This window comes from Anopheles funestus, chromosome 2RL (genome assembly GCF_943734845.2).
Source record: "Anopheles funestus chromosome 2RL, idAnoFuneDA-416_04, whole genome shotgun sequence".
Lineage (NCBI taxonomy): Eukaryota > Metazoa > Arthropoda > Insecta > Diptera > Culicidae > Anopheles > Anopheles funestus.
The window spans coordinates 250,376-263,676 of NC_064598.1; the positions used below are offsets into that span (position 1 = coordinate 250,376).

General features: G+C 42.0%; 2 protein-coding genes across 2 annotated transcripts; one reads left to right on the plus strand and one right to left on the minus strand.

Moving 5' to 3' along the window:
* The first annotated feature begins 8,799 nt into the window (after positions 1-8,799).
* On the plus strand, positions 8,800-11,464 carry LOC125760434 (coiled-coil domain-containing protein 63). Its single transcript, XM_049420575.1, has 4 exons — positions 8,800-9,032; positions 9,554-10,715; positions 10,795-10,966; positions 11,041-11,464. Exons 2-4 carry the CDS (start codon positions 9,650-9,652, stop codon positions 11,264-11,266), a joined length of 1,464 nt encoding a protein of 487 aa, XP_049276532.1. The 5' UTR covers positions 8,800-9,032; positions 9,554-9,649; the 3' UTR covers positions 11,267-11,464.
* A 136-nt stretch (positions 11,465-11,600) lies between these two features.
* Positions 11,601-13,255, minus strand: LOC125760441 (protein-S-isoprenylcysteine O-methyltransferase). The gene is made up of 5 exons (XM_049420582.1): positions 12,851-13,255; positions 12,482-12,743; positions 12,303-12,412; positions 12,130-12,237; positions 11,601-12,059 (listed from the first exon to the last, which is right to left on the minus strand). The coding sequence occupies exons 1-5, from the start codon at positions 13,046-13,048 to the stop codon at positions 11,877-11,879; spliced, it is 861 nt and encodes a 286-aa protein (XP_049276539.1). The 5' UTR covers positions 13,049-13,255; the 3' UTR covers positions 11,601-11,876.
* Positions 13,256-13,301: the final 46 nt, after the last annotated feature.

The following is a 13,301-nucleotide window of genomic DNA, read 5'->3' on the forward strand; positions in this document are numbered from 1 at the left end:
TGGGTGAATAGCTCCGAGTTATGAGTCCTTCCATTTAAATGGTTGATGTTGATGTGCTCAAAAATTCATCTTACGCGTTAAATTAACGCGAACTCCACTGTGACCGCTACGAACAAATAGGTGCACGAAACAACTCCAGGTTCTACGTGACCAATTATACTTCTGCGATGACCAGCAGCTACCGAACAGATGTTGAAAAAATTCGGAACGTACGAACAAACGTGTCCATAATGATCGTCGAAATTAAAACCCGTTTTGCGATCGAACGGAATGATACCGGAATGTTCTTTAGCGCCAGTAGGAACGAGATTGATGAAAATGGGGGGAAAATAACTTTCACCACAAAAACCCACGCCTAGCAAAACACGATGAAACGCCCTACCGAAGAAAAAATACTTTAGCGTTTTTTTTTGTTTCACCTTGGAAGGAAACTGTGATCCATTGAAGTGACATCGGAGTTGGTATTTCACAGCCTAACAATAAACAGTCTTGCTCGACCATTTGATTGCACGATCACGCTCGCCATACCCCCTGTATGGCTATACGCCCCGTATCTACTATACGGTACATTTTCTTTAGGTGATGAACCATCTCAACAACCCACGGGAAAGGCCCGATCATAGGCGCGATCATAATTGTTTGTTTCTTCAGCTAAATTATGGCTGCCATATTACATGGCAATTCATCCGCACCACTTCTGCACTAGCTTAGCGCACAACCAACTGCGCTGGCTTTAACACTGGAGCAAGAACGCGGCAATGAAGGATATTGCGGGACGTGGTATCTGCCCTTTCCCATGCCACCGTGTTGGCAAGTGTGCCATGGCGAGAAGAAAGGTTTTCTTCTGCTACCAACATTTATACACATTTGCGTTCTTCGACGCCCTCCTACCCGTTAGAGCCCTTGGCGGTCGCCTGCTACGCCTACCGTTAGATCCGCGACTGGATTACCACCAACGTTGGCCATTACATAGTAACTATTCGCTGAATCCACAGCCATTGTGATGTACATGGGGTTAGTTACGCAGTTCGTTTTTGTTTCCCATTTGCGTATAATTTAGCGACAGGTGAAATCTGCATTTCGCAATTCTTTCCACACACACACGCGATCGCACACTTTTTTGAGTGTGATTTATACGCATTGTTTGTGGTGACACCGACACATTACTTGCTTCAAAGAACAAAACAGTTGATTTTTTCACTTTTTATTTATGCGAAACCGAAATGTTTCACTTTTCCCAGCTGAAGCATATAAACGGTACCGGAAATGACATTTTCAAGTAAAATGATATCGCTACTGCTATAAATGCTACATGGCCATCGGTCATGTGTCGAAAAATATAACGGTTTCAAAAAGAGCTTCTTCGTCGTGTATTTTTTACCTGTTTTGTATAAATTTAAGTACGAATTTTTAGATTAATTTGTATTCTCTTTTTGGCTTAACGACCCCTAAGGTCATGGCGGCCATTTCTAACTTACCAGACTTATTTTTACCATTTAACCAGATAGTTAGTCCTTGCTACCGGGGGACGGTCCGTATGGTAAATTTTACTCTATTTATAAACTGCATGTTGCAATATGTTAATATATTTAACAATGCTGTTGCTCTTGGGTGTTCGGCGAATGCTAGTATAAACCATTTTAAAAGCAACATTGTATGTATTGTAATAATTTTACTAACAACTGTAAAGAAATGAATTTTAGGTTTCACACAATCTCCTAATCATTAGCCTAGCATTTATTCAGCCAGCGAGACACGTTCGAGAGCATTAATCGACCTTTTGGGAGAGTTAAACGTTCTTTCGGATGCCCTCTTAATGTGATTTTAATTGTTCGTCTCGAATTTGTCAAATGCTCATCATTGGGATGCGTGCTAAACGAAATATTTAAACTTCGTTTCTAAGCGAAAAATCGAAATCATACAGTACATTAGCTGTATTTCGCACGAACTGTTTTTATTTTTTGGTATTTAAAATTTCAGTTTTAAATACTGCCGGCCATTACAAATGCCAGATAAAGTAACAACACAAACCTCAAACGATTGCACAAGCAAGAAGCAAATACTTTTGAGTAGTTTATCAGCAGCTATGGAAAAATATATATTTGGCAATTATATATTGCATGCCTACTAGTACGGTTTGGTCAATCGATTATTTACGATTAATTTGAACCAACGCAATGGTATTGGTATGGTACACTACATGAATGGGGTGTTTGTGTGATGGTCACGGTGGCACAATTAACATACAAACAGCAAAGCCAAAGGTATTGAGATTCAATAGCTCGATAAAAATAAACCCTCTTTGCGAATCATCCCCGAACGCATTTTAAGTTTGAGTTCGATTGCACATCCATCCATCATGGGGATCACCTTATGCAACTTTTGCCAAATTAGCATTAGGCTCAACATCATCCATTTGCATGCAATTGGCCCCCGGGCCAGGGTCTCACGATGGTACGATACGCAAATTCCTCTTCTACAGCACAGAAAAGCACCCACAAACGAATCATAAATTAATGTTTTACACCACAACAAGCTCAACGTCTGCGCCTTTCTTCTTCGTCCAGCTTCCGTTGCGGCAGGGCGTTACAGTGGTGGTTTTGATCAGCAGAGGTCATCGCGTAGGAATTGTAAAATATGCAAGCCATCTCATCGAGTTTGGTACGTTGACCGACCAGATGGAAGGGGATATAGCATCCCATACCAACAGCATCATCATCATCATCATCTCCCAACTACATTAACACCGAACACAATGCCGGCAACGTTTGCAACGCAAACACCAACCAAATCAAGGAAAATAATAACAAACAGCTCCATCAACCGTAACCTCAACAACGTCCGCTCTGACGGCCATCCCCAATGGCATGTCTAGAGCATAAGAGTTGGATCTCGGGTTCGTTGCATATGTGCAATTTGGGTTGATTGATCGAAATTTCACCTAAAACAGTTTAAGCAAATCAATCTTAAAACGAATAACTGTTGTGAATGAAATTTTAGCCACTTGCCCTCGCTCTTTGTGTAGCGAGATAAATAAAAATGTAAATAAATTCGATCTGGTCCATGTTGCTGACCGATCGTTCTTACGATTGACTCATAAATATATGAAACCTCTAGGATAGTTATTCGATTTCACACAAAAGTTTACAATTTGCAGGTGACCTAGCTTAAGATGAAGTCATTATGTTTTTTTTTGCTTCTTAAGAACGGCAGGGTGTATCACTTATTTTTACCATGTATCCGGATAGTCCGGATAACCTTGCTACGGGAGTGCCCGGATGGGATTTGATACCCGGTCCTGTTGTGTGAACCGACGCCGTTCATCACATACACCGCCGGACCGCCCCACAAGTCATTGTTACAGCATGAAAAATTAAATAACAAGAATGTATTCTATTTCCATTTGCGGATCTTATAAATTGTGTTTTTGTTTCAGATCTCTTTCTTTTCAACAAAAAGTTCTTATCGAATAGCTACTTCACTTTGATGGATTGGCATGCCTTATGGAGCTTGCAATATTTGTTTCTTAATTACTAGGAAACAGACGCGAGCTGAACATACCACACGCTGGGTAGTGCCAATCTTATAATTAGTGTTTTTTTGCGTATAGTCTTTCCACAAACATCGAACGTCTTTCAAACATCTTAAAACGCCGCCGCATTCGTGCACATCTCAGTACTTAAGACCATTTCAGGGAGGTTTATCGCTTCCGCTACCGTTCAGCTCGAATGTATCGCAGCTTCACACGAAATCATCTTCGTTTCCTAAACAAGGCAGAAAATGTATTTGTGTTTGTACGATCATAAAAAGAAAAATACCAGACGACCATCTGAACGCCACTTACCTTCAATCAAATCGTTATGAAACGTTGATGATGCCACTTTCGGTCTGCAAACGGTGGTGGGGTTTAGGGTCGTTCGAATCGAACGAATAATTTGTTAATTGATTGGCAAAAGACGTTCACACCTTACGCTTTCGCCCTAGTACAGAATGAGTATTGGTGAAATGAGAGGAGCATGCAGTTTGTTAATAATACTATTAGAGAAATAACATTGAGACCCTGAAAAAGTTGATTGGACTGCGCGATAAAAGGTGACCGAAGAATCGTTAATAGTTTCAACAATATTTTCACATCTTCTAGCACAACACACCGATAGGAAAATCGAACCAAATCCCATTCGCCACTGCTGGTGGTCCAGGCTCAGTGACAGTAGCTGGGCACGATACAAATAAAGATAAAGTGTTTCATCGCCCAGTTTCGCTCCTAAAGTTCAACCTTAGACCCTTACAAAGCGTAGCAGATATCGTGTGTTGCTGCAAGCTAATGAGGAACACAAGGTGAATGTGTGATGCATCGTAAACCATAATTAGATGCATCGTTGCATCGATACGGCCCAATTTTCTACGGGTACAAAGACGAACCATCAGTAGCATCCCTTTTGACATATTGCATCACGCTCGATTGCTGTTTGAATCGACGGAAGCAAGAGATAAACACCGGTACATGTTCCACTGCCACCATGCCAAACATTACCAACATGCCAAGCGGAGCAATTTCCGTTTCTGTTGCAGCGGCTCTGGCTCTCACCACACGTCGGGTAATTTGGTGCCAAAGGAAGATGATGCAATGGAGGCTGTACCGTTGTATGGCGGAATAGTCTCCGATATGCACTTTTCCATGCATTTATTTGGAAGGGGTGGAAATGAAATCGGATACAAACAGTGTGCTATGCCAATGCCGACCGATTCCAATGCTTTCCTGGAGCACCATTACGCTTTTGCGTGAAATGCGTTACTTTTCAGGTAAAATGTATTATTCATTGCTTGGCAATTGGCAGCTGTAATTGAAGCTGTACCATAGGAAATAGAAAGAAAATGCAGCCGAACCCTACGCAGAGCAAATATTTTCCACAAATCTCAAACCAAATGGTCACTGTCGAGCAAAACATAGCTCTCATTTGGATCGATTCCACGACGAACGGCCGGTGCCGTATGGATATGTGACTACGGTTAATGTGATAAAAGATGTAGGGGATGTGAGAGGTGCAGTAACTTTGACTACACAACTGAAATTCGTCGTCATTTTCACATTGAGTATTTCAAATTCATTGTCCATGAAACAATTTGCTTGCAACCGTCTTCCTGCCCGTATGTTTATATGCCATAATGTACCATCACTTTTCTTCTGCCCTCACGAATCAAATCGGCGTGGCGCCCTGACACAGAAAGAAAAAGTAATGCAAGAAAATCTACAAAACATGTGCTTCGTAAAGCTCCCTGCAATGCGTTCACGTGCTCGTATGATCGTTTGGCAGGCATGCTTCGATGCGTGAGAAGGTGAATTGCTACGTTCTTTGGATGACCAAAATGGTTCTTCGATAAAAGTCAAGGTGAAAGAGAACGTGGAATGTAGGAAGATAAATCTGAAGATTATTTTGAAAATTTGAAATAAATTCTAATTTTAATCGTTTCGCTTTTGAGTACTCTTAAAACTTATCCTCGCTACGAACGCACGTCGTGTTGTGCTAGAAACTTTTGAATGCGTCCAACCGAACAAGTAATCATCACCATGATGATGGTACTGAGACACAACCATTTAGTACCGACCACGGTGAACCTAACGGCACAAACCAAAGCTCATCATACCATTACCAACAAATGCCGTTTTCGAGAGACAAGAAAAGCCACCGTGTGACGGCATTCATGTGCAATTATTAGCATTATTACCGTGTGCCGGCTTGAACATGTGATTTACTGGGTCATATAAGCAGCCGCCAATTTCCTCCCGCTTTCGAAGATTGAGCAACGCATTGTGCGCCACCGCGGCGTGACACCCTGTACTTTTTGTTCTTTGGCGGGAATTGTCAGTACTTTAAAACGGTGTCACTGAAAATGTTCCCATGCCGAGGGGGGGGGGGGGGGAATAATATGTGGTTCAAAGATCTCAAGTTGTGGAAAAGGGGAAGGCGGGATACAGTTTATTATATAGGACAGCGCTTGATACACATTTTACCCAAAACCAAAATTCATTACCAGTAGTAATTGTCTAATGCTCTGGAAAGTGATCTCTGGCTGCTCTCTGGTTAAGTTATCGTCCGTTGCCTTTTCGTTCATGAACTTGTGTGCGGCTTTTGGATGGCATTTATGCACTCCAAAAATGACCCCAAAAATAAAGCTCGGGAGTCGGGTCTGGATGCAAGTGCGCTTTAAGTGGAAATGCACTTTTGATCTATGCAATCCCACCGTAGACAATGGACTGCATTGTTTGGTACGGTGTGCGGGTAAAGATGTGGCAATTGGCACAGAATTTCCCAACAATCTCCCGGAGTATACATACGTTCGTGTATTTACCCGTAGGGACGCCTTTTTGACGCGGGAAGTAGATAATTAAGCAATTTTTGTGTTCAGTTGTTCCCAAACGAGAGCACACCAAATTCGACAGATATTAACACTTTTCACTTCCGTCTACCTGTTGGGAGGAAAATACATGCGTCTTCTTTGTGAACCTTTGGCCGGCTGTGAAACATTTTCACTTCTACACACCCACTTTAGCTACTAACAGACGCATTAACACTAACAGTGAATGGTGAATGTGAAAAACAACGTGATCGTAAAGAAAATTTCCCATCACGAGCTGTGTGCATTTTCCACCCAGTTTATGATCACAAGGAAAGCCCATCAACCATTCTCAGCTTATCACTTTCTCTTTGTGAGATAGTTTTGAGGGCAGACAATACAGTCAGTCGGAAGTCTTTTTTTTTGTTAAAGAAAAATAGCTGCATTTCTAACGACCGACGACGATTGATCGTTAATCTGCATAAACGAAGGAGGCGGAAGGCGCACGAGGCATTGCGATCTGGATTTTTTCTAGCCGCTTAAATCACTCTATGACTGCGCATTCGTTGAGTAGCTTTTTCTGGTTCCGTTTGTTAAACTTTAACCAACGCAATTAATTCGATACCGTCGATGGTGGGTCGGTTACAACCGAAAACCTTAGCGATTTCTCACACCGAAAAGGTCTCACAAGTTCGAATTCACTGTTTCCGCCTTGTAGACCTTCGAAAGGAAGATCACTCATAGTGTGTTCGTCACTGTCAAATGAAGCGTAAAATGTTCATTCCAACTTCAACGGTTTAACACATACGTTTGATTTTGCTTATGAGCTTATGAACAGCAATTTTAGGAGTCAATGTTATAACTCGAGCATGTCGAGCGTCTAATTATAAGATTGTTTAGAATAGTTAGAAGAAAATAATTTCCAACATTTGCAAAAGATTATGTATGAATTTATTTGTTCATAGTAAACAATCGCACATTAGCTGTGATACAAATTTGAATAATTTACGCACCATGTAAACTTATGTAAATCGGCATACGAAAATACAAACACTTGATCAGAAACCGACCATTATTCCTACAGCACTAAGAATGCCCGTAGGGGCGGTCCGGTGGTGTATGTGATAAACGACGCCGGCCCACACGGCAGGACTGGGGATCAAATCCCATCCGGACCGTCTCCCCGTAGCATGGACTGACTATCCTGCTACGTGGTAAAACAAATTTTTGATACGACCAGGCCGTTCTAACCTAGGAAAAAAACAATGCCCGTAGCCAGTTTCGTATAACGACATTACAGACGCAACGCGCTAAGTCTTGATATCCTCAAACGGAATAGACTCGGAACAGAGCCGAAAGGTACTCCTTTAACATTAGCAACGCAACGACCTCTACGTTTGTTGTACAATAAGATCTTGGTGCTGATGCGAGCCAAACTGTATGTACATATTGGTGTTCTTCAACGTTGCGGATGAATGCAACTTTACAAAATACACAATTTTCGCAACCCTCGGGTTACCCGGCATCCGTTGCTTCGAATGCACTCGAGTGAAAATGCACCTTACATGCAGCCACGTACGGCCTCGGGCGGGTAGACTTGGAAAACATAAGATACCGCTCGCCTTGCCATGTATGTTTTGTGGCGCCCAAACACAAGCGTTGTGACAGCATTGCGTCAGCGTGACACATTGTGGCGATTCATGGTAGTGTTTGAAGACCCCAAAAAGGGCCAACGCAGTCTGATGGGAAGTTGGCGTCACTTAGCAAGAAGTTAGAAAAATGTACATATGTACTGGTTTAGTTTAGGTTTTTGACCTTATACATAATGAATTATGATTTGAGTATAGTGTTTTTATAAACATAAATAGATTTAAATTACTTTACTTCACTCATATAAGAAATCAGATAAACCACTGTTTTGTTGTGTACCTAAATGTTCGGAAAGTTCATATGGAACTACAAATAATCAAACAAACGTTTATCAATGCAAATAACAAAATCAAATCAAAAAGTTCATTACAAAAGATTGTGCGCATAACTGTAAACCGGAACTAAGACACTTCCCGAATGCATTATACCAGGTATAGTGGCCACATTTTTCTCACTACGTACTTTGTCTACAATTAAAAATGGTCAGGTGATGTCCTTTCCTAAAATGTGTCGCAACTTTTTATGACTGTGCAACCTTATTCCGGAAGTGAATACGTTGTCTTTATTATTAAGTCCTATTTTTTATCTTACCCACCTCCTTTTTTGCTTGTTTTCTAATCTATATGTTTTCTTGACTAAGAAAATTTAACAAAAAAAAACACATCTCCGGTTTGTGGTGCAAATGCAACGGGATTGCATTGAATGAAGCCAACAATAAACACACACAAACACAACGTGGAAACCTTCACTAGTATCGGATTCCGCATATCAAGATATCCATGACAACGGTCATTCGTAATCGATCAAACGTTACCCTTCGAGGTACTTCGTCCCTTACGGCACTTCCTTCTAATTCCGACAGAGAAGCGGCAATCCAGTGTCAGTTGTTTTTCAACTTCCGACATTCTTGGGCCAATCGGTTTTTAAGCTGAAAAACGCCAATCCAGATCCGTTGAAGTGGTTGGTATTTTGTTTTTCATCGTTTTATTTGTGTTTTACCAGTTTTCTTCCAATACCGATGAAAGTGAAACAATTCTGAAACAAAGGTAAAATTGAAATAGAAATCAATTACTTTACGTGGATAAATAGAATTTCCATTCAATCTCGCTTTTCTTGGAAGTTTCCCATTAGTTTTCAAGTGCTTTTTTCGTTTACTGTCCTCCTTTACCCCTGTGTTTGTGTGCGGAAAGATAGATAGAAAGTGTTTCTTTTTTAGAATTGAAGATCTCACACAATATTCGCACCATTGTTTCGCACCCGCGAAAAAGGCTAGAGAAAGAGGTTTTTTTCTAGCGCTTTCGGAATCCGTCGGTATTTCATTTCTGCTTGCAGCTATATGCAGCACATTTTACAGCAAGTTTCTCGAAACAACCACAACGATTACGCTTGCTTTTTCTGTGTGCATGTTCATCTTCAATCAAAAGATTTACTTATGCTAATTGTTTACACCAGTTTTGCACGTTGTTTCACCAATTACGCCCCGTCTCCCTGATGATGGTTCCGGCATGCGCATGTACGCAACTGTATGTTTTCCTCATTAAAGGTTGCATCTTGTGCTTACTTTCAGGGGCAGTTGCAGCGTGCAGACAAACAAAAAAAAAAACACGACACAAAGACGGTAGCTAGCGTTCCCTTCCCCGGATAATCCTGACGTAAACTCACAATGTCCAGCCAACCGAAGATGGCATCGGAGATCGGAGCTGCCGAGCAGTACGAGATGGATCAACTAGCCGAGGCAGAGATATCACGTCTGCAAAAGCTTCTCCGAACGCTACAAAACGAGCGTGCCTCGTTCCTGGATACGAAATCGAAAGCGTTGCGCAAGTTTGAGCAAAATATTTGCGTGCTCGAAAAGGAGAAGCAGCAACTCCAGCTGCAACTCAACTGCGAGGAAAACGGAACGCATTCGAAACGCGAACAGGAGCTGGAAGCGGTACTGGAGCTAGCCTACGACCAGCAGGAAAAGGCCCAACAAGCGTTAAAAGCGAAAAAGGACAGTCTGTGGGAGCTGGAGGGACATATCAAGAAGATACACCGAGAGATTGCCGAGATACGGAACAATGAAGTGACGGACAATCTGTACAACGAAACCATTGCCAAGGCGCAACAGTCGGTCAAGAAGTTGGAGAACCGCCTAGACGTGGTTAACAAGCGTGCTGGTGCGGTGATGGCTGAGAATGCGCTTTTGCGCCAAACCATTGACCACATGCTGACTGAACGGGCCACCTTCAACATCATGTGGGAGAAGCTGGTTAGTAAACTGAACGAAGGCAAGCGCTACATGATCGATCTGATCGAGCAGGCCACTTCCGCGTATGACACACGCGAGGAGCTCTGTACTAAATTGCAAATCCTGAAGGACAAAGGCCAAAGTGACAAATTGGCTCACATTCAGGAGATGCGCGAGTTACAGCGCAAGCTCGATCATGACGCCAAGCTGCAGGAGTTTCTCGGCATCAAGGGACAACGAAGGGCAAACGCGGAACTGGAAGAGCGTGAGGCACAAAAACGCAAGAAGATGCTCGAAAATCTTGAAAAACAATACCAAGAGTACGAACAAATCATGACGCGCATCATGAACTTCTCGGGTGAGGATGATATCGATCGGTTGGTAGCAAAGTTCATCAAGAAGGAGGAGGAAAACTTTGCACTCTTCAACTATGTCAACGAGCTGAGCCACGAGGTGGAAACGCTCACCGAAAGTGTTCAACTGTTACAGGACAACATCAGTAAGCGATGTGATGCGAGAGACATGTCGTTAGGGATGGTATAGTTAACTCGTGTTTTTACCGTTATGCATTTCCACAGCGGAGCAGATAGCAATCAACGAGTCGAAGGAACACTCACAAGATGACAACATCGATGCACTTCGCCTGGCCGAACAGCAGTGCCGTGAGGCGGCCGATACGGCCCAAGAAATCAAGCTCAAATTGGACGTTAAATTAGACGAGCTGTTAAGAATGGCCGAAAGAATATACAAGTAAGAACGTCGGTCGTAACAACTTACCACTCTCAAAGTTGTCTAATGTCCTACTGTAATGGTCACTTTTGCAGGCTACTCATGTGCGACGAAGCTCCCATCTTGAATCTGCTCAACAACGAACGACGGGTAACACTGAACAATGCCAAACTGTTCCTGGGTATCATCGAGCGACGCGTGTTGAGCATTATCAGTAATGTAACTTACATCGAACCGACCACAAAGATTCTTGGCAAGAAAGATCGTGTACCGAATTTTAACGTTAAAGAATCGGCCAAGGTGCGCATCGAAAGGAACTAAGAAAGGGTAATTTTTTATGAACAGTTTTGTATTTGTTCCACTTTGCTCGAACCATTTTAGGTACTAAATTTTGCGAATGGTTAGCTTTTGTTAGAAATACGGAAAAATATGCCTTTGTATACACATAAATTATTTCAAACACACTTAAGCTATGTTTTATATTAGAAAATATAAATAAACACCGTTACGTTCGTGCTATCTTATGTGTTGATTAGTGTGCTGTAGAGTTGCCTGACCGCCTGAGGAATTGTTTTAATAGACTTTTTGACTGTAGTATGTGCTTTTGTCCACAAGCTGTCGATAACTAAAATATGTACGACTTTTTTATCAACTGTGAACTGTGACGCTTCTATACCAGCGATGTTGCGTCCTGATCGTCACAATTATCGTACGTTCCCGAGTACCTCTGGTTCCGACTATGTTCTGAGCTAGCGCCTCCGATACTACGTCTACGGCCCACAACAACATCAGCTATTTCCATCACCACTCTTTCGTAATTGTCCTCTGCGCTTCGCTGGATCGTTTCACATGCTTCGCGCTTGTCAGTCTCATCGTGCATGTCCGTGTGAAAACTGGTTTGATCCTCGCTGTCGGGATCATGCTCGAAATATCATGGTTCCACGCGAAACCCTCGAATGAATGGCAAACCGGAAGGAACTCGTTCTTGATACTCGATGTACTCTTCGCCAAAAAAGTTTAGCAGAGTTATTTCCTCCATCAGTATCCGATCGTGAAAGAACTTCCAGCTAGCTATCGCGTAAATTACAAAACATACTGGATTTGCCAAAGTTATCTGCAGGATGAAGTACAAGGAACCGTTCATAAAGCAATGGATGAGTTTGGTGCTAAAAGTATTTATTTACCTGAGTTCCTACCGACCAGTAGAACCATCCCACGTAGGACGGATGTCTCATCCAAGCGTAAACACCACATGTTACCAGCTCATGTTCATTGTGCCGTTCGAATTGAACCTAGAAGAAAATCAACAGTTTATTCACACTACCTATCATTGATACCGTCTACTACGTATGCTTACGATGTGACTAAAGTTTTTGCTGGCCGTTATCATTGCTACCTTCCGAAGCGATTCTCCCGCTAGACAAAGCAATACTCCAGCGACCCACAATAATTTGTATGTTTTTAATTCTAAAAAATCAACGATAGGTCATGAGCAACATGATTAAGTTCACTATACGAAATGTCCACACAACTAACCAGGGAAATAGTGCGTTTCAATGAAATATTCTATCCAACTAGCCGCGGCTGCCAGTCCGTAATGTATCGAATGGTTTAATATGAAGGAATCTGGTGATAAAGTTTTGGGATTGCATATGGCTATGCCCAGATACTCTGTATAGTGAAATAATGCCATAAGGGTGGTATAGATGCCGAACGATTTGTACTGATACTGGGAGTAGAGAAAAACAATAACACCAGCCGATAAAACAGTCCCGAGGAAAGCAGCCCTCACTGCAATCTGCGATAAACATTTTAAATTAACGATCATTACGTAAAGCAACAGTACAGCTCGGGATTAATCCACAAACCATCGATAATAACGACAGGCTTCTGGAGCTTACTCACCTGATAGTCACGCGGATTGTATCTTATCCTAATAATAATGTTTAGCAAAATGTAATAGCCCATCGAAAGCGCAGCTTTGGTCCAAATGCTTTCTTCTTGCAAGAATCCTTCTGCACTGCAGAAAACCACCAAACTAGCCATTCCGCCCAGAAAGCAATAAAGGCTTAACCTCCCTTCGTGACACAGTACCGTAGCCATGATTTGTAGATCCAACGTTCTTTCCAGCCTATCGAAATGATTCTTCTCTCTTTAACAGTTGTACCTAGCACGTTTAACCTAGTGTTTGTGCATATTGTGCTTAAATTACGTTTTCTCTGCGAAATAACGATTCTCCCTGTATGATTCTTTGTGCAAGACTGTCTAATTTTACGATTTTATTTTCCGGTTTTATGTGCTGTTTGTTTTGATACTGCTAGCGTAGTCTTGCGGAAAATATACGAACTTACGTTTG